Raw genomic sequence first — 20,034 nt, forward strand, 5'->3', positions numbered from 1 at the left:
GTGGTGCGAAGGTGGGGCCCAGCCCAATCAAATGGTTAGGTTGTCGCTGCCAGAGGGGAGAGGGAAGGGGCGGGGCTGCACTGCATGCAATTTTCAGATGGGGGAATTCACTGTGCAGGAGCGATGCTTGCATTATTCATGAGAGGACATGGGTGGGGGAGCGGGAAAGGAGCATGGCTACTAGCGCCCATGGCGACGTGGGCTTTACGACGTTAAAAAAAAAATGTATATAATGTACTACCCCCACTCAGAGACCTCAGGCCTTCAGCTGTGGATAAGAGGCTCCCAAGCTGCTACAGTGATGAGAGAAGGACAGCTTTCACCTATCTGCTCTCAGCTGTGCTGTTCGACTAATGCTGTGGTCTGTGCAGAGGACATTTCTAGGGTCCGTTCAAAAGTACGGGGCTGCGATTGGGGGAAGAGGCCTTGTAGCTCTCCCTTTGCCTGCTTCTGGTTTGGTCCATTAGTGCAAAAGTGCAGATGCATGAAGTAGTACCTATTAATGATGATGATGAAGATGAAGAAAGGAAGGCATGGCAAATTCCTATTGTACTCTTCCTCTCTCTCTCTCTCTTTGCCTAGGGCACCCAGTAATGAACCTGATTTGCTTAGTATGCTGTATAGACTGCTGGGAAGGGTTCTGCACATGAGAAGGTCTGGTCCATCTTAAATTGGGGAGCATCCCCTGTCCTTTCCCTGTTAAATTTTACAGCCTGGTGCCCATTCTTCATCAGTGGAGAAGGCCCTCCTGAACAGGTTCTACGTTTCAGTTGTTCCTCTGAGCTGGGATCGCTCTCAAAAAGAGTTCTGCATCTTGCATGAAAGTTCCTCCCGAAAGTTCATGCTCCTTTTCACAGATCAGATCTCAAGACTTAATGCTGCCATCCTCCTTGCCCAAAGCCAAAACACTTCAAAGAAAAGGATTGCCATCAGCCGGATTAGCGAGTCCGCTGGCCGATTTGACTCCCCCCGCCACTACTGAGCTACTCTGGCTTATGAAGCGCAGCAGCTGCCTGTCGTTTCTGGAATGACAGCTCACCCTACCAGGGGTACAGCAGCCTCTGCAGCTTTGGGCCTTAAAGAGATCTGTTGGGTTCTGTTGATCTCTTGATCAAGAAGGATGGCCAATTGGATCTTGGCCACCTCGGATGGTGCCTTTGGCAGGCAAGTTCTCCAACATGTTCCATTAAATTCCAGGCAGTGAGGGACACCCCCACCCACATCCGCCATGCAACTTCCTGTTCAGGATACTCCACCTCCACTGATGGAGAAAGGAACATCGGGCTTACTTCAAAGGCTTCTTCTCACCAGTGGACAGAGGCTATCTTAACCCACCCGGGGCTATTCCCCTTGGTTGCCTCACTGCTTCAGAGCAATGCATTTGGGTGCGGGGGGGTGTAGATGGTCCTGAGCTCCAAGGGCTGTCAGTTTGGCATAATTTTGAGTCCCATGGAGAACCCCGTCTCTTTTCCTATTCCTTATTGTTTAATCGTTACAAGTTATTTTTGTGAACTTTTGGGGACTCTGCTGTGGCACGTTCCAAGATGGGAAAGGGCTGGTCTCCCATCAGGAAGGATCCAGGCGTTAGGAACTTGGCTGTCCCAAGTGAGGGGTGGGGGGTGAGCAATATGTTTTTGACCTTCCGTCCCTTGATGAGAAGAAGACCCCTTTGCAGTTAGATCCAATCTCCCTTTCTATATTACACCAACCAAACCCATTCTCAACAGCCTCTACTGCAAAAGTCCTGGAAGGGAGATGATGGCCTCCCTTCCTCTTCCTCATCCCCAGAGCACAAGGCTGAGGTGGAGGGATAGGGGAATGGGGGTAGTGCTAGAGTCTTTTTCTTTTTTCCTGCTTGCTGGCCCAGCTGTTTCAGGCTGAGCGAGTGGAAGGCGGCCAGCTCACATTTCCAGCAGGTTGGAGGCTAGGTAGGCACCGTAGGGAGCTCCCAAGAGCCCTTCCACATCCTTGCGCCTCACCAGCCAGCACGGAGCCTCATGGGCCCTCCGGGTGGAATCCTTCAGTACTTTGGTGACCTCGGTGACTGGTACGTTGTTCGAGCCCCTTGATATCCAGGCTGTTCGCTCCCCCTCCGCTGGGTCTGGGGAAAGCCTGACGTCACCATACTGGAACTGGCCTGTGGAAGAGCAAATGGTCATGGTGGTCAATGGTGCACGTGCTGTTCTGTGTGTGAGCAGGAAAGGGGCACGCGGCAAACGAGACTGATGAAGCATCCACTCAAGCCACTGTCAGCACACCCAGCGTGCAGGACTAGTACTCCACCATGTCTGGAAGGCTCCAGTTCCTGCAGCTTCGTTTGGGGCTGATCTCCGCCTGCACGAGGTAGGAATAGGAGCCCACAAAATGGGAAACCACAAAAAGGATGCCAAAGAGCAAAACGCAACGGGGAAAGCAAAGGAGGTATTCCATGCGGGGGGGGGGGATTCCAATGCGTTTCGGACCATATGTCAATCAGCCACACTGGATTTCCTTGAAGAAGGACCTACATCTGGTCCAAAATTCGGTGGAACACTTTATTTTTTATGGAACTGAACGCCTCCTTTGCTTATCCCGTTGCTTTTTGCTCTTCAGAATACCCTCTTTCCTCTGTCATTTTTCCATGGGAGAGAGTGCCGTTTTAGACCTCAGCACGGGGGCGGATTTAGCCCTTTCCGGCTGTGCTGTTCTCTGGCTGAAAAACTGCCTGTCCAAAGCTGCTATTTGGGGAAATTCAGGGGGTGATTTTCATCAGAAAAATGGCAGGCAGCACAGAAGAGAGCAAACTCCACCCACCCCTCCCCATAGTCCCAATCTGGATCATGCCCCCCTGTAACTGTGGTTAGTTTAACATTAAAAGAGAGAGGTGCAGAGGAGGGTATTCCCATATAGTTCAACCCTAAGCTACACCTCCTCAGCACTTAAAGCACTGGTATCTACACTGGGTTGGCAAGTCAGTTGGTTCGTCACTGTCTCATTCATACACATCCATGCACACACCTACCTATTTGTTAAGCAAAGGGATTTGTGCCTTTGCCACGCATGGCCGGTGCATAGGAGGAGTGCAGAGCCTCAGGCCCAGTGGACAAATCCAGCCCACCTAGGGTCCCAATTTGGCCTTCTGGGATTCCGTCGATGACCCCACCCTCTTCCTCTGGCCCCACCTCCTTTCCCCACAACCACCAATCATGTGGTGGCTTCTCAGATTTTGTGCCGTTCTTCCTCATTCTTAAAATGTTGAACTGCCTCTCCTAAGGCTTTGCTGCTGGCGTCTTGGCCCCATCCCCTTTTGCCTTTGGGCTAAAAGGCGTTCTGTTCCCCTGACCTGGACTGATTCATTATTATTTTTCCTCGTGCCAAGGAAAGTGCACTCCTCGAGCCGAAGGGGCGCGTCGTCTGGAATCTGGCGGTGACATCGAAGCGTTCAGGGCTCCAGCCTTTGGCAGGAGCCACGGCGGAAAGAGGCACTGCTCACCTAACAAGCCCTGTGCTGAAGTGGACAGCCCCTGGCCATTCACCACGTAGAAGCCCAGGTGGTCCAGCTGCAGGGCTGTGGGGTGGCTGTAGCGGTGCAGCAGGACCAGGAACTCCACCTCACTCCCGATCCGCACCGTCACGTTGGCCTCGGACCACACAGAAATCGTCAGCCGCGGCTTGTGGACTGCAGCTCGCCGGGCGAAGGGCAGCGCCAGCACAGCCTCCCCGTGGAGCGTCACGCCCTCCCGCGTTATGTTGACCACGTAGCTGGCGTGTGGCTGCTCCACTACCACGGTGATGGCGTCGAAGTAGGTGCGGGGGTGCTCTTCGTGGCCTGGCTTGAAAGGGGCCCCCATTAGGTGCCCATTGACTGACAAGCCTGGAGGGCGAAGGAAAGCAGCGCTCCGTTATTAATTAATTAATTAATTTTGCATTTATATCCTGCCTTTTTTCCACCAAGGAACCCAAGGCAGTGTACATAATCCTCCTCTCCATTTTATCCTCACAACAACAACCCTGTGAGGTGGGTTGGGCTGAGAGTCTGTGACTGGCCCAAAGTCACCCAGTGGGTTTCCATGGCCGAGTGGGGACTGGAACCCGGATCTCCCAGCTCCTAGTCCAACATTTTAGCCACTACACCACACTGGCTCACTAAAACCTAGTCTCTAAACCTTCTGTTTACCTTTGAAGGGAAACACCCATTGAGAGTAAGGTTTATTCCAAATCGGAACATAGGAATTGGAACATGACCTTATATCAGGTCAGACTATTTATTTCTGCTAAAGGAACGTAGGAAGCTGCCTTATACTGAGTCAGACCATTAGTCCATCTAGCCCAATATTGTTGACACTGACTGGCAGCAGCTCTCCCAAGTTTTCAGGCAGAATTTCCCCCCTCGCCCTACCTGGAGAAGATGGGGATTGAACCGGTGACCTTTTGCATGCAAAGCAGGTGCTCTATCACACTGAGCTGTCTTGGGTAGGGGTGAGCAGCTTGTGGCCCTCCAGATGTTTTTGGACTCCAACTCCCATCATCCCCTGTCATTGGCTATGCTGGCTACTTCTGCTGGGAATTGCAGTCCAACAATACCTGAAGGGCCACAAGTTGCTCCCCTGTGACCTAGAGAGAGGTAACAGAACCAAGGTGACCTGTGACACAGCGGCTCCACGCCGACCCTCTGAGCCTCCCGTTCTTTCTCAGCCAGAGGGGCTCCCCCCACCTTCAGGTTTGCCAACTGACTAAATGGTTTTCTCTCCCTGTCTGCTTGCTAGAAGAGGAAGGTGCAAAACTGGGGTGAGCCTCATCAACCTTATTTTTTACATTTAAAGTTGCTTCTCGCCAGCGAGGAAAGGCATCTTGTCGTGCCTAGGGGCACTGTGTCCTTAGATCCTTTTTTTTTAACAGATGTTGGTTGCTTCACAAAGAATCTCTGTGCATGCCCAGAGCATTGTATCAGATTTTTTAAAAAAAGCTATCCTATGGGGGGAGGGGGGAGTTCTAGGCGCTCTTCATATACTCAGAAGTACCTGGATGTGAGGCCAACAATTTTGAAAACGAAAGTTGGTGATCCTACCCATCTTTCTGATCTTTGGGCCTATGAATAGTGCTACGAGCTTTACCTGTGTCAGGGTCCTTCACCAACCTCAGGATATCTCCTGCGCATCCATCCAGGGTGAAGCACATGTTCCCCAGCGAACGCGGCAACCTTACGACGAAGTGAGGGTCTCCATCCACTGCAAGGGGAACAAAGCAGAGAGGCGTAGACAAAATTTTAAAAAGTGATCGGATGGGACATCTGGATGACTGAGAAAGGGGATGGCCTTACCCCAAGAGGAGAAGGTGAAGAAGCCAGCGTCGGAGGAGCCTCCCAAAGAGTCTGCAAAGAGATCAAGAATGAGCTGCGTTCGGTCTGCCGGGTATTAGGCAACGTTTGGCTTCTTTGGGTGTCAAGTATCACTCCACCCGCCACCCCCAGCCCTACACACAGCAAGTGCAGGTGTTACTGGACCCAGGGCAGACCCGTTGGCCCCAGCAGCCTCCTCAAACAGACTCAGACTGCCTTCAGATGAGGCTTTTAGTATGCCACCGCCTTGCCCTATTCATGGGGAACTTGAAAGGGGATCCAGATCTCGTCATCGTCTACTTATAAACCTCCTGCATTTCCCCACTGCTGCTTCTGTCTTTTTTCTTACCGACAAAAATCTATTCAAGAGGGAAAGATGGAACAGCTGCACGGTCTCCTAAGTGGCCGCCTTAGGAGCCCCTTGGCTGCAAGTCCCCTGAAATCAACTCTCCTGGTGCTCTTAACAGGCTGCTATGGACATGGAAAGGCCTTCCAGGAGAGCCCCAGAAGTGCTAAGAATAAGAAATGCCCCGGGGAGAACATTTGATGCAATGGGGTTAGAGATAGCGCACATTCCTATATTTCCTTTTAGGGCTGCTAACTTCTGATGTGGCAAAGGCTAACCTTCCCTGCCCCACCCACTGGGGTGGGAGGACAGAGCGTGGCAGGTGAGGAGCAAAGAGAGCCAGTGCGGTTAGAGTGTTGGACTGGGAGTCAGGCGATCCGGGTTCTAGTCCCCACTCGGCCATGGAAGCTCATTGGGTGACTTTAGGCCAGGCACGGACTCTCCACCCAGCCTACCTTGCTGGGTGGTGGTTGTGTGAATAAAAATGGAGAGGAGGAGCATTATGTATGCCGCCTTGGGTTCCTTGGAGGAAAAAAGGCGGGATATGAATGCAATAAAATAAAGTTAGAATATCAGGTTGGGGGGGGGGAACCTGCTTGATTACAAGCGGAATGATGGGTTATGGACAAAGCCTGGCTGAGCCCAAATTTGGCTGGCTTTTCAGACCCCGTTTCTGCCCAACAGAAGATCTGGTTGGACCCAGTGGTCGTCAACCCCTCTGCCTCTGTGCCCCCAACATGCAGGGATGTACCTGAGTCACTGTCCGGTTCTTCTAAGAAGTCTGCAAAGGAAAGTCTGTTTTCAGAAGAGCCAGCTGACAGAATCGACAAGCAGCAAAGGCCTCCCTCTAGACGGCTTTCCCAGGCATTTGAGTCCTTCAGAGAGTCCTTTTAGGCTATAGGGGCAGAACCTGAGGCCCACAAGCCAAATCTAGCCTGCCTGGAGCACACACACACCCCACCAAGGTTGGCCAGGTGTCCATATCCTTCCCTCCCCTTCCCCCAAGCATTTGGTGGCTTCCTGGCTTTTGCACATTTCCCCTTCACTCTAAAAGATCTTCTCTGAAATGGAATTTGGCAGTTTGAACTGAGAAAGGTTCTGTTTTAGGCCACTTTTAATAGCGTTACCTGCCCCTTCAAAACCCAAGTGAATCCTGGACACCTAGCAGGGTGCTCACCTAGGGATAGTTCTGGGCGTCTTTCCTTTGCTTTGCAGCAACCAGGAACGGCCAACTACTTTCAGCCAGGCTCTGCCTGTCAGGAAGGCCGAAGTTTTGTGTGATCCTATCAAATGAAATTTGCACTCCAGCAGTGTCAACCAAAGCCATGTGCCCTACTTTGCTGTGGATAGTCCTCTATCTGAATGCACGGCTCAGGGGTGTTGCTAAGCGCCAGTGCAGGCTGGCGACTCTAATATCAGTGGGGCAGTGAATCTGCTCTGGGTTTCAGCCAGAACTGCCAGGACTCTAAAGGACCTCTCCAAGGTGCTGAACCCATTTTGGCGCTAAGGTTCAACCCAGAGCCCCACTGACATCGAGGTCACCAGCCTCCACTGCTAAGCACGTAAAAGATTCAGGTCCCAGGCCAATCTGAAGAAAAACTGCATATGCTAATTGATATAGGTAAGTTTAAAAAGAATTATTAGGATTCATTTAAATTTCACAAGAGTCAAAGCCAGCCAATTAATTTCTCATCCAAATCTTGTCAAATAAAATAAAGGCTTTAATTAATTTGCACGCTGACCCAGATCATCCTGAACCGATGGAAAATGTGCTTTATCCTCCCTACATTTAATTGCCACGCAGGCGAACTTTTTTTGCAGGGGGTGATGCAGCAGAGTTAATCTTTCTCTCCCCAGCTGCAAAGCCCACGTGAACACATCCCCCCCTGCAAGGCAACTCAGGGTCAATCCCATGCATTATTAGAAGGGAAAAGTCCTACAAGTCCCAGCGTGGAAGGAAGGAAAAACCCACCACTGGCACCAATGGACACTCAGGGCTCTGTGGATAGATCTGGTGCCTGGGAAATGGAACCAGGGCCCAGGCCTAACGGCGCCCTTGCTGCTGCTGGACATTTGAAATCTGGGAAAGCCTTTAAAGAGAGAAAAAACGATGACCTCACCAGCCACCAAGAGGTCAGGCTGAGTACCTGGCACAGCAGAATTACCTGGATAGTCTTCATAATCCAGGCTTCCTGAGGAGCAGACAAACGAGAGTTGGAGAGTTAGCTGGCCCTAAGTGAGGCAAGACTTCCGGCTTGCGCGATCTTCTTTTTTGTTTTGTTTTTACCAGAACCCCCGAGATCCACCAACCCTAGTGCAAATGTCATGCGCCGAGGGGCTTATAAAGAATTCTGGGCCCAGGAATCTGAGCTGAGCACCAGAACAGTGCAGCGCTCACAGTCCTGCCACCCACAAACCCACTCCTGGTTTTCCCACCCTCAGCCCAGCAGTATAATTTGGGCGATGGGGCGTCATGTTGTTGTGGCTGTCGCTGAACAATGAGGAGTGAGAAATCAAGACACACACACCCCCTGAGTCCACCCACTGCTTTCCCCATGCTTGGGAGCCCAGCGGCAGAGAGCATGGATCAAGACTCATGGCAGTGATAGGAGCCTTGCCACCTAGAAGAGGTTCCTCAGCCATGCAGGGGAACACGCACACACACAACCACAGAGCTCCCCCTGGTTTCTTGCACCTACCTGGCTGCCCCCTGGCTGTCACAAAACTATACACAGCCGGCGGGTTCAAGGACTCCACGTACTCAGTGTCGTGGTCGGTGGCTGAGCGCAGCTCGGACTCGCCAGGCAGGAGGAGGAGGCTGATGTCAGAGGTGGGCGGGCTGCTGCTGCTGCTGCTGCTGCTGCTGCTGCTGGGAATCCTACTCGAGGCTGCTCCCTGTGTCCCGAGGGAGGGCCCCCCAGGGGCCGTGCCCCAAGGAACAGTGCTGTTCTGTGGGGGCTTCTCAGTGTGCCCCTCTGTGGCTGCCCCACCCTTGGGAGTCGTCTTACTCCAGGGCGTGTTCCCCGTCCCTGTCTGCCCATGTGTGTGCGGCTGATGCTCAATGGCTGGTTGTGGGGTCATCTCAGGCTGCTCCCAAGTGTTGAAGTCCCCCCACAGCACCTTGGCGCTGCCAGAGGGGTATACTGCAGCGGACATGCTGAGCGCGGTGCTGGGGACCCCTGCCAAGACCTTGGTAACAGCCGTCCCTCGGGTCTCCATGATGGAGTGAGGCTGACCTGTGACCTTGAGCCTCCCGGCTCTGGTGGGACTTGCCTTGGGGGTTTTGATGGGTGGTCTGGTTGCCCTAAGGGAGGCTGTGGCTCTGGGCGGCTTAGCAGACCCGTGGATTACAGCAGGAGTCACAGATGTGGCCACTGTTCCTGGGACTGGTGTGACTTTGGCTGCTTTGGTGCGGCCAGGGACGGTTGGGGCTGGGGAAGCGTAGGCCATTGGAGTCATGACAAAGGTGGTCATGGCAGCAACTGGCGGAGACGTGGCTCTGGCTGCTTTCATTACTCTAGAGGCTGTTGCAGGAGCCAGGGAAGGGGTAGCAGCTCCAGCCCCCACCGTTCCCTTGAGTGCTTTTGTGATCGTGGGAGCATTGGTACGTCCAAGTACAGGAGTGGTTTTAGCCATTTTAGAGGGCCCAAGTGAAGCGGTCTTGAGGGCTCTGGTCACACCGGGAGGGACGGTAGCTTTCATAGGCCGATCCTTCTCTTGGTCCTCTTCTGGCCTCACCACAATCAAGGAAGTGACGGGGGTGACAAAGTTGTACTTGAGGGACAGGTTGGTGGCCTTTTCGGTCAGCAGGTGCCGGGCGGTGGTGTCATTGGCCCGGAATCGCGCCTGCAGCAGGTCCTGAATGGTGAAGTAGGCCCAGAGCCTCTGCACAAAATGGCTGATCCTGTGGGCCTCCCCAGGGCAGCCAAAGGGAGATGCTTCGGTGGCATTGGCAGAAATGTCATTTTCGAGGCTCAGGGGCCCCTCTTGGCCGTGTCCCATGGTGCGTACCCGCAACTCCGACACCCCTGGCTTCACACGGCCAGCCACAACAAGCTCTGAGCCCTGGAAATAATTGGGGAAGAGGTTCTGCGTGAGGTCCTCAGCTACCCCATCCAGGTAGGCCAGTTCCACGTCATAGAGCAAAGGACTGGCAATCTCATCATAGAAACCCTTGAGCTGCAACGTGGCATCAGCGTCCTCGTATATGCGCCGGGCCACACCACGATTCTCTAGCGAGAGGCGTCTCAGCAGCCCATAGTCTGCATCATCGCCAAATGCCAGGCCGAAGAGTGAGATGGTGCCCTTCAAGGCCTGCTGAGCATTGGACAGAATGCGGCTGCCGGCTGTCACCCCGGAGGTGGGTTCACCGTCTGTCAGGAAGATGATCAGTGGGATTCTCGGTTCCCTCATGACCTTCCCTGCTGCTGCAGAACTCTGGTTGAAGACTGAGGCGGCAGCAAGCAGAGCTGCATTGATGTCAGTCCCTAAGGAGCAGAAGGACAATAGAAATCAGAAGACGAGGAACCACCCAGACTACTGAGGAAGAATTGTGTTATCTAAAGCAGGGCTGGGCAACTTGTGGCCCTCCAGAGGTTTTGCCTACAGCTGCCATCAGCCCTAGCCAGCATAGCCAATGGTGACGGATGATGGAAGTTGTAGGCCAAAACAGCTGAAGGACCACAAGTAGACACCTGATGTTATGGAGGAATCCTCCACAGAGGAGGAGCTAGAGGTCCCAGAGATGGCCTCACCAAAGAGCCAACCATGGCAAGAGACCTGGGGGAGCTTCATCCCTCAAAGGAGTTCCATCCCCACATAAGGAAGGGAGTTCGGCCTGTGAGGCAGAGGCTGGGCAAACACCTAGCCTCTGAGAGTGTTGTTACCTCAAGAGGCAGGCCAGTAGGGCACCTTTAAGGAGAAGTGCTTGAATACAAAGAAGGACTCCTCAAGAGGAAGAGACTCCTCAGGAGCAAGGCCTGTAGCGAACTGCAGCTGAGCCCTTGGTGGGGCTCAGGAAGCTCTGGAAATGTAAATCTGCAGTTCCCACTGCCTTATGTCCTGTTTTCCTGACCTTGCCTTGTGATTGACTCTCTGTGCTACTGACCTTGGACTTCTGCTTGGCTCTGCTTTCTGGACTGCATATTGTATATGATTGTTTATCTGTGCTTTGACCTTGGCTGCTCTTCAGACCTCTCTTCTGGAACTCTCCCTGTTGCCTGGTAAAACTGCCTTTGACAATTGCTTGCTTACTGACTTGCTTTTGGATTGCCCCTTTGTTTAACCTGAGCCTGATCCAGCCACCTCAGGACTGTGAAGGTTGGAGGCCTAGAGAGTCTAATCTCAGGCCTCAGGTCCTGGAGTTTTCTGTTGGGATGGGGTGTCCCTGAGAGGAATAGTTTCATTTCTCCAGTTTCATTCCCTGGTTAAGTTTCATTTCTCCAGTTAAGTTTCACTTCTTCAAAGTTGGAACAGTATTTTCTGTTTTGTGGAAAGACAGTATAAAAGGAGACAGCCAGCCAGAGAAGAGCAGAACCAGAGAAAGGCCATACCATAAGGGAGGAGCAGAAAGAAGCAGCTTGAAGAAGTCTAGGTGCAGCTGAGGGGGAAGGAATTTGCATTTTTGCAATTTTTATTTTATTTTAATGCTTTTTATATCACTCAGCACTATTGACTAAATACCTTTATTGTAGTTTGGTTGTTTTAATTCACTAGTAAACTGTTGTGTTAAGCCATAAGTATCTGGAGTGTCACTCACCCCATGTCTACAGCCTAAACCTGACGTTACAGGGAAGGGTAAGGTAAAAAGAAGGATGGTTGGACTCTTAAGGAGGCAGAGATCTTTAAGGAGCTGCTCAGGAGGTCCATGTCATACGAAGGAACCCTGACAAGGACTCCTGGTCTAAAGGCATGGCTAGACCGAAGTGGCTATGAGCAAGGCTTCCTGGGGCTCATCTGGAAGGGGAGGGTTTGAGTTCTGGGAGCAGAGTGTTGGCAGCCTCCATTTGCTCTAGTTTCAGTGGGAGCTCAAGGCAGCAAAGCTGGCGCATTCCTCCTGATAAGCTAACAGACATTCTTGGCCATGACTCCAAGTCCCTCCACCCTGGCCCAGCCCAGCTGTCTTCCTGGCCGGCACTCACATCCATCAGCTTCCATCTTGCTGACGTAATCCTTGGCCTTCCGAATATTTTGCGAAGTAGCATGGATGGATTGGCTGGGCTTCCACACGTTCACTGCGTCGGAGAAAGTCACAATGTTGAAGTAGTCGTCTTGGTGGAGGTCGCTTAGGATGACGTGCATGGCCTTCTTGGTCTGTAGAACAGAAGGTGGTGGGCAGCGGCGGCGGAGGGTGGCCTTACGCAGAAACTCTAAAGGAATCCTTACATCAGCCTTGCCCCACTTAGTGCCCTCCGGATATGTTGGACCACAACTCCCATTATCCACAGCCAGCATGGAGGGTACCGGGTTGGGGAAATTTCCCATTCATAAAGCATTTGTTTAAATACGTTCTGAGTGTCTCAGGTGGTCTGCTCAAAGTCTCTAACACTGCAGACTATAAATTCCCTGTAACCAGTAGCTTTTCTAACCACTAGTGCATGTCACATGCCAGAGAGAGGCACCCTCTTGATGTTGTTGAACTGCAATTCCCATCATCCCTAGCCAGTGTAGCCAACAGCGAAGGATTGTGGGAATGGCAGTCCAGCCACATCTTGAAAGCCATAAGCTGCCCACCCCTGCCATATGCAGAGAGCTCCAAGCGAAAAGGTATTCTTGCCAATTAGCTGTACATAATCACCCAAAGTGGCGCAAAAGACTGTTCTACATATACTTGACAGATTCAGGTTCCCTCCTGTTCATTCTGAACCGTGGCACATGTGTGGATGCACACCAATTCTGGCTCCACAGAACTCTCCCTCTTCCCGCTTGCAATTTCTGCACCCTGCCCACCTCCGCTCACCCATATTCACCTGTTTCATCTTGGTGCCGTACATGGAGCCGCTGACGTCAATAACAAACACCACGTCTTTCTGCACGGGGGGCAGCCCCCTCGGGGCGAAGTAGTGGACAAAGTAGCCGTTGTAGATCTGGGAGAGAAGAGAAAGGTGTAGAGAACGGCCACAGCGAGGAGGCAGCGGGCCCTTGAGCCACGGCAACGCGGCCGGTTTATTAGGCAACGAGTGTAAAGCAAGGAAGGGGAACGCGGGGCCCTCCAGAGGTTGTTGGGCTGCAACTCCCATCATCCCTCAACACTGGCTATGCTGTCTGGGGTGTTGCAGTCCAACATCTGGAGTGCCATACATTCCCTATCCCTGGTGTAAGCTCTCATATAATTCCCCCTCCCAAACTCTGCATTGACTATGAATTAATCCAACTCACTCAAGCCAACCATCAATTTCCACAATATTCGTAACTCAGTCAGCTCCTCTCACATCCGTTTGTTTTGTCTTTCTCTCTTGCCCACCTATAGACAGTGGTGTAGTGGTAGTGGTAGCTTCAGCTATTGGGCAGTATAAAAAATTAATAAAGTGCAGGCATTCATTAAGAGATTCCCCATAGCCATAGCCATGCCCCCAAGTGGAGTCCAAGCATACAGCACTGATCCATAGCTGTGGGTGCCTGTGCGTGGAATAGCTCATGATGATATATTGCTGCTGGGGAAATCCACTCCCCCACCCCACCCCCACAGCTGCTGGGTGGCTAAGCTCAGAGGGAACAGGGGGGCCTGAGGGGGGTAGCAGATGCCGTCATCGCCCTCGCTAATAGGGTGACTAGATGACCTGGAAAACCCCAGAGACCTCCGGAAATACGGGGATCTCCGGGGCAACTGGGACTGGCCCCCAATTAACCTGGGAAAGGCCTGGCCTCCAGCCCCGCCCGTCACCTCTCGGTGCACATCCGGGACTTTTTCTTGGCCAGTGCAATGGCGCGACCAAGAAAAGCCTTGGATTGATGCGAGGGGCTGGGGGCCGCATTCCCACACTTCCGGGAACGTGGCCTCCAGCCCCACCTGTCGCTAACCCAAAACTTTCCAGCAGTTTGACCCTGTGAGCCCTGGCAGCATTACACCCCTGGCTACGTACCTGCAAATCAACCCCTTTGGTCCCTCTTGAGATAGCACTAATTCATATAGTCTACATTTACTTATCTGCATCCTTGCTCTCTTTCCTGTTCCTGAAGTAGAGTCATAGTATAGTAGAGTTGGAAGGGGCCTGTAAGGCTATCGGGTCCAACCCCCTGCTCAAAGCAGGAATCCTCCCTAAAGCATCCCTGACCGATGGTTGTCCAGCTGCCTCTTGAAGGCCTCTAGTGTGGGAGAGCCCACAACCTCCCTAGGTAACTCGTTCCATTGTCGTACTGCTCTAACAGTCAGGAAGTTTTCCCTGACGTTTTTTGTGGTGGCCACAACGCACTTTATATGAGTTTTTAAGGTTTTATTGTTATATTCTTTAAATTTCAGCTAGGACTTTTATTAGAATGATTGTATTTATTCCATTTTTGTTTACCCCCTGACCTATTTTATCTCATGTACAAAGCACTTTGTTAGAAAGCACTATATAAATAATAATAATAACAATTATTATTTCTAGCTGCTCATACAGTTAAAATTCCTTGCCTGCCTTGTCCTTTTCTGTTTGATTTACCACCCTCTAACCTTACCAGGGTCATCCTCTTCATCCCCTGTTGTAAGGCAGTAATGTCTGGTTTATTTTATTTATTTATTACATTTTTATACCGCCCAATAGCCAAAGCTCTCTGGGCGGTTCACAAAAAATTCCTGATGCTGCAGGAATACACACACAGTGCAAGGCTGCAGAATCCAGCTTCCTAATAATTCTTCCAAGCAAGTTTTGATCCCTTACAGCTGTGGGAAACCTGTACGGGGCCACGTCTGTGGAATTCTCAGAAGCAGATGAGGAGCTGCGTAAGATTGCTTTGCATAACTCCTTGCTCCAATTCCCATGCAAAAACTGAAACAAATTAAGTACACCAGGTAACATGGCAGGATATATTATGCACAAATAAAGAGAAATGGTGCACACTCGCGTAATTTATATAGACATACAGGCGTAATTTATTGAGATTGCATAATTCTATTTTTCCTGAAACACATTTTGTTTCTTCCCAGGGAGTAGGCACAGCCCGACTGACCCGTGAGCCTCCAGAACTATTTGACTGAGTCATGTTGGAACGATGGACAAGCTGGCCCTTTGGCTTGATCCAACCTGGGCACCTCTTAATCCTCAGAAGCTTCTACCAAGGCCCTTCCATATCATGCTGTTGTGGTGGCAAGAAGAATAGGCAGAGTTGGGCATGGTTGGGCAGCTGCTGAGGGCCCACAACCCAGTAGGGACCCACTGTTAAGACCCCCCTGGACTTGCTCCTCCTCTTCACCGTTGCATCCTGCTTGTTCACCTGCCTCTCGCCCTGGCCCAGACAAGGGTGGGTGTGAGAAGGAGGAGCAGGAGATGCCCCCTGCCTGCTTGCTCTCTGGCTCTCTGGCAGTCAAGCAAGCAAGTGGGAGCAAGGAGGAAACAAGGCGGAGCAGCTGGCGGTGAGGAGGCAGACCCACTGAGGGAGGAGGAAGCGGCCCATCGGTGGTGTCTTGCCCAAAGGCCCTCCAAAGCCTGAAGCCAGCACGGAACGGTGTCCTGCCTTATCCTTTCTAAGGCGGCCTCATCCCCCCAATGTTCCTTCTGTTCTTGGTTCTGGTCGTACAGCCCTTTCCCTAACCTGCACATCGCCCGCAACGTCCGGCATGGCCACGTCATACTGCACCACAAAATCGCCCACGATTCCTGAGCTGGAAAACGCCGCCTGTTCTTGGGGTGTTGGGGTGAAGATAATCCAGGCGCAGTGCGTCCCTTTCTCCACCCGGGTAGAGGGCGGCGCATCAGCCTCACCTACGACGGAACGGCAAATTGATCAGTGGGGCCGAGGGCTGGCTCACAACGTGCATGAGTCCAAGAGCACGTGGTGATGCGCGCAAAGTGGCTTTCACAGACGGAGCACTACAGGAAGGCAACTTCCCCATCTCAATACCTCTCACATATTGACATCTATGAGTCATTAAAAGTAGAGAAATCAAGCACTCTGCATGCAGGTATGAACCAGCCTCAGGTCTTGGGTTCTACAGGGCGGCACCAGGTCCTGGTTTTCCTGTACATTATGACCCATCTGAACAGAATGTGAACTCTTGTGTGCCTTTATTGGAAGCCTAAATAAAAGATCTCAAGAGGCAAAAGTGTACGCAGCACAACTTTGCAACTGATGCCCATGTGCGCTACTAACTTCTTGGGTTAACCATGAATGGAGGGGCGTGTGTGTCACAGGTAGGGTGGCCAGACAGCCTACTTTACAGAGGACAGTCCTCTATTTGAAGAGCTGTCAGAGGACAGTCATCTATGTGAAGGCGTCCTCTGTTTGATGGGCTGCCCAGTCCAAGTCTGCTTTAAAGTCAAAGACCCAGCCAAAGGAAAAGCCGGGCCTTGGAGTTGCCCATCCAGACTTAGTCCCTGGGCAGCAGACTGAGCAGGCCCACAGGTCACAGCCTTCCCTACCTATCATGAGATGTATTTTATTCCTCTTTTAATGATATGTATTACTTTAAAATTTGCATTCATATATTAGCATATGCAAATGAGTTTCCTCTTTGGGGGGGTGATGTGTTTCATCTTTTTCTGGCAATGCGTAAGCGGCCCTTTCCCTAGAGAGACAGCCCTGTGGGTCGCCCAATGCGCTGGCCCCCTGCCTATACCTGGGCAGCCATTTGGAAGAGCAGCCGGGGGTTGAAGGAGCCAGCCAGCATGGAAGCCCTGCAGCCTTGCTGACCTCCAAAACAGCAAGAGAAGAGACCTTTCCCTGTGGCGAGCTCCGCTTCTCCGGAAGCCCCACCCGCCAGCCCCCTCCGTGCACCAAGAGGGTGACTCCGTACCTCGAAGGGTGTTGGTCAGCAGCCGGCTCGTGCGGAGGGGCAGCACGTGGACATAGTCGATGCCGGTCCGCTCGGAGATGCTCACCTCCACGCTCAGGTTCTGGACCACCTGCTGGGGCCGGACATTGATGGCGTGCTGATACTTGCCCAAATGCCGCTGCAGCAGCTCCTCATAGGTCAGCTCAAAGGTCACCTTGCCCCCTGCCTCCACGCTGGTGGACACCCTGAATTTCTCCGTTTCTCGGACCCTGGGAAAGGCCACCCAATAGCAGGTTATCAGCGGTGATGTTTGCTATCTGGTAAGGCAGCCTTTGCCAACTGGCGCCCTCTGGATGTGTTGGACTACAACTCCTATCATTCTGAGGCAGCATGCCCACTGGCTGAGAGTGATGGAAGTTGCAGTCCAATGCACCTAGATGGCACCAGTAGAGGAAGCTTGGAATAGTATGTGTTCCTGTACCCTGAGCACGTACAGATATATTGTAGCCCCCTACCCAGGGTCACGGCAACAAATTGAACCACGCTATACCTTTCTTCCATCAGAATGATATCCGTTTAATTAATTAATTAATTAATTACTCTTCTGTCATGTGCTAGCCCAGAAGTATCCACAGATAAGATATTGTTTTTCTTGTTTGCCTTCTTCTAAACCGAGAAGAAAATAGGTGAAGTTTATTTACTGCACAGGGCAGAACCCAGAGTCAAATCCGGCCAGCCTGGGGTCCCGATCCGTCCCTCTGAGTTTCCTCGGATGGCCGTGCCCCCTTTCCCCTGAGAGTTTGGTGGCTTTCCCCCCATTCTAAAAGGTTGAAATGCCTTTCTTAAGGCTTAGTTACCGGCAGTAAGGGCTTTAAACTAAGAGGCTGTTATCTGACTGCTGTGAACCACCCAGAAAGCTTCAGGAATGCAATAAATTAAATAAAAAATAAATAAATAAAAATGTTGGTGCTGGGCCTTTTTGCCTTTGGCCCTGCTCACCACTGGCATGCAGCTCCCAAGAGCTGCTCCCAAACTGAATATGGCCCTCGGGCTGAAAGAGGTTAAACACCCCTGATTTAATGAGTCGTTGACAATACTGAGAATAGATGCCACAATCCTAGTCCCACTGCTATTCCTATGGTTCTAAATGCTTGATCTCGGTTTGTTGATTCAGAGTGCCATGGGATTTGAACTGTGTGCTAACAGAAGCCCCTGGGTGAGGGTAGATCTCCCCAGAGGACAAGGTGGGTGGGCGGGCAGCATTCTGGGCAGCAGTACTTACTTGGTGCCCACATGAGCTGCTGTCTTTCCCTGCCTGCGCGCTTCATCGTACATCTTCTTAGCCTGGTGCTTCTCCTTCACCTCAGCCACGTAGAACTTCCCGTTGACAGTTCTAATACGCAGGAAAAGAATAAGAAATACAACCAGTCCCAGAAGATTCCTGGGGGTCAGGCCATGAGAACAGATGGGATCACAAGGAAACAATCTTTAAAACGTTATTGCTGTTTTAAAACTATAAAGTTCTGAGAATAAGAACTGTCATAATGAGTCTGCATCCCTTTTCTGGCAGGGCAGAGAAAAATAGTAGCTCTGCTTTTCTCCTGTGCTTGGTCTTATCCTCTAAACATCTCTCTCTACTTTCTGAGCTGGGGAGAAAGGGAGAAAAGGGCATTAATTTGTGCCAGGGCTCACCACGGTATGATGTTTTCAGTGCGGAGGATCAGCCCTGGAATGTAAGGTTTAGGATGGCAGTGGTGCCTTTTCAGGCTTCAGGGCAGAAGACGGAGAGACCAAAGAAATTAAGAGGGGGGGGGGGAGATTCACAGCAAGCTTCACAGGTCTATTCCTGCATCTATTCAAGCTTAAATTGCAAAGCAACCTCCAAGTGTTTGGTAAAGTGTTGTGGTAAACAAAAGCATGCATTGTAAGAATTAGATACAGGAACTCCTATCATGAGTGGTCTGAAACATAAGGTGGCGTTGCCGGGGTGTGCCTGACTCCCCACTCCTGGCATTCGACTTTTCTAAGTACAGATGAAGTTGCCCCTGAGCAGCTACAGAGTACAGGCATTTTGAAAGCACTTTTATTCTGCTGCTCGTTTTTATTTTCATTTTTGTGCCTGCACTCTTTTTCACCTTTGTTGCTGGTTTTATTGTGTGCTGCTTTTATAATTGTTTGTTTTGTGTTTTATGTTTTTAATGTACCTGTATTCCACCCAGGGAACTCTGAATATTGGGCAGTTTATAAGAAACAAAGAGAGAATATAATAAATTTCCTTAACCACTGAGACATTAGAGTTTCCCATATACCATGGATTAAAGGAAAGGGTTTCCAGATCAAAGAATAATGCTTATCAACTGACGAGTCCTGGCATCTAGAAATTAAGCCCTGGAATACCAAAACACCTAACTTTCACATCCTTTGTCCGTGATCCTTCAGGCTTCAATTCTACAGAGTGGAAAAGAAATCCTGGTTCTCTCTGCTTTTAACTTCTAGGCCTTCTCTGAGCTGGTGACAGAACCTTCAAGACTTTGAGGCTGTTCTTGCAATGCATGTGTGGTGTGCCTGATCCTCTCATACTACTCCGTCGCCAAGGATTACACATTGACATCAGCATGGGAAGTAACCATGTCATCAGCCCCTCTTGAATGATCCAAGGCAAACAACTGGTGCCCTCCAGATATTCTGGACTAGAACTCCCATAAGCCCCAGCCAGCATTGCCAGCAGTCAGGTATGATGAGAGTTGCAGTCCCAAATCTCCTAAGGGCTTCCTCATAGTTTAAACATTACCAGAAAAATAACAGGAGGAGCGGCTATAAGGAAGCTGAAAACCAGTCCGTGCTTCCCAACACAGGGGCAACTGAATTCACACAACCAAATCGGCATGTTGTGGAACAAAGGTGCAACAGATCCGAATAAGATTCAGCAAGTGTGCCCCCCATCTCCGCAGGGACTGAAGTCACAATTCGAACACCCATTTTTGCTGTGCCACTGTCAAACTGCTGGAAGTAAGTCACGCTGACTTTATTAGGCTGTGTTGTTGTGTTCCAGTTTTCGAGGAATCCTCTAAAAGCAATAAAAAACTGATTCTGTAGGACCAAAAGTAGTGATGGGGAACCTCCAGTCTGTGGATCTATCATGACCCACAGGAGGTCTCCATCCTGCCTACAAGCTTCTCTGCCATATCTCTGATTGGACATCAGACCGTTTCTCTGCTCCTCCCCTCTACATTAAGATTTTTAAAGGCCTCGACTGCAGCAAAGGGGGGAACATTTGGGGGAGCTGTTGGGTCAGGTCCTAGAACCTGAGGGGGGCGGGTGACGACTGTGATGAATTGCCAGATCCCAGACCTTGGATTAGCAGCTCAAGTGAGGCATCTGAATCAGGCAGCCCTTTTGCCACACAAACGTTTTGCTCTCCTGGGCACAGGTGGGGGAGGGCAGGTCTCTCTTGGAGAA

The 20,034-nt window shown here is 51.2% G+C and overlaps 1 protein-coding gene across 1 annotated transcript in view; it reads right to left on the reverse strand.

Moving 5' to 3' along the window:
- Positions 1–782: 782 nt before the first annotated feature.
- Positions 783–20,034, reverse strand: part of ITIH6 (inter-alpha-trypsin inhibitor heavy chain family member 6) — a 35,211-nt gene continuing 15,959 nt past the window's right edge. The window contains exons 3-14 of the mRNA XM_063119442.1: positions 17,858–17,968; positions 16,597–16,844; positions 15,396–15,565; positions 12,632–12,748; positions 11,804–11,975; positions 8,363–10,150; positions 7,829–7,855; positions 6,415–6,444; positions 5,300–5,350; positions 5,094–5,207; positions 3,473–3,853; positions 783–2,137 (exon numbers count right to left, since the gene is read on the reverse strand). Coding sequence (XP_062975512.1) covers positions 1,902–2,137; positions 3,473–3,853; positions 5,094–5,207; positions 5,300–5,350; positions 6,415–6,444; positions 7,829–7,855; positions 8,363–10,150; positions 11,804–11,975; positions 12,632–12,748; positions 15,396–15,565; positions 16,597–16,844; positions 17,858–17,968 — 3,445 coding nt within the window. The 3' untranslated portion in view covers positions 783–1,901. The remainder of the gene's footprint in view (positions 2,138–3,472; positions 3,854–5,093; positions 5,208–5,299; positions 5,351–6,414; positions 6,445–7,828; positions 7,856–8,362; positions 10,151–11,803; positions 11,976–12,631; positions 12,749–15,395; positions 15,566–16,596; positions 16,845–17,857; positions 17,969–20,034) is intronic.

The sequence above is a fragment of the Elgaria multicarinata genome, chromosome 3 (genome assembly GCF_023053635.1).
Source record: "Elgaria multicarinata webbii isolate HBS135686 ecotype San Diego chromosome 3, rElgMul1.1.pri, whole genome shotgun sequence".
NCBI lineage: Eukaryota > Metazoa > Chordata > Lepidosauria > Squamata > Anguidae > Elgaria > Elgaria multicarinata.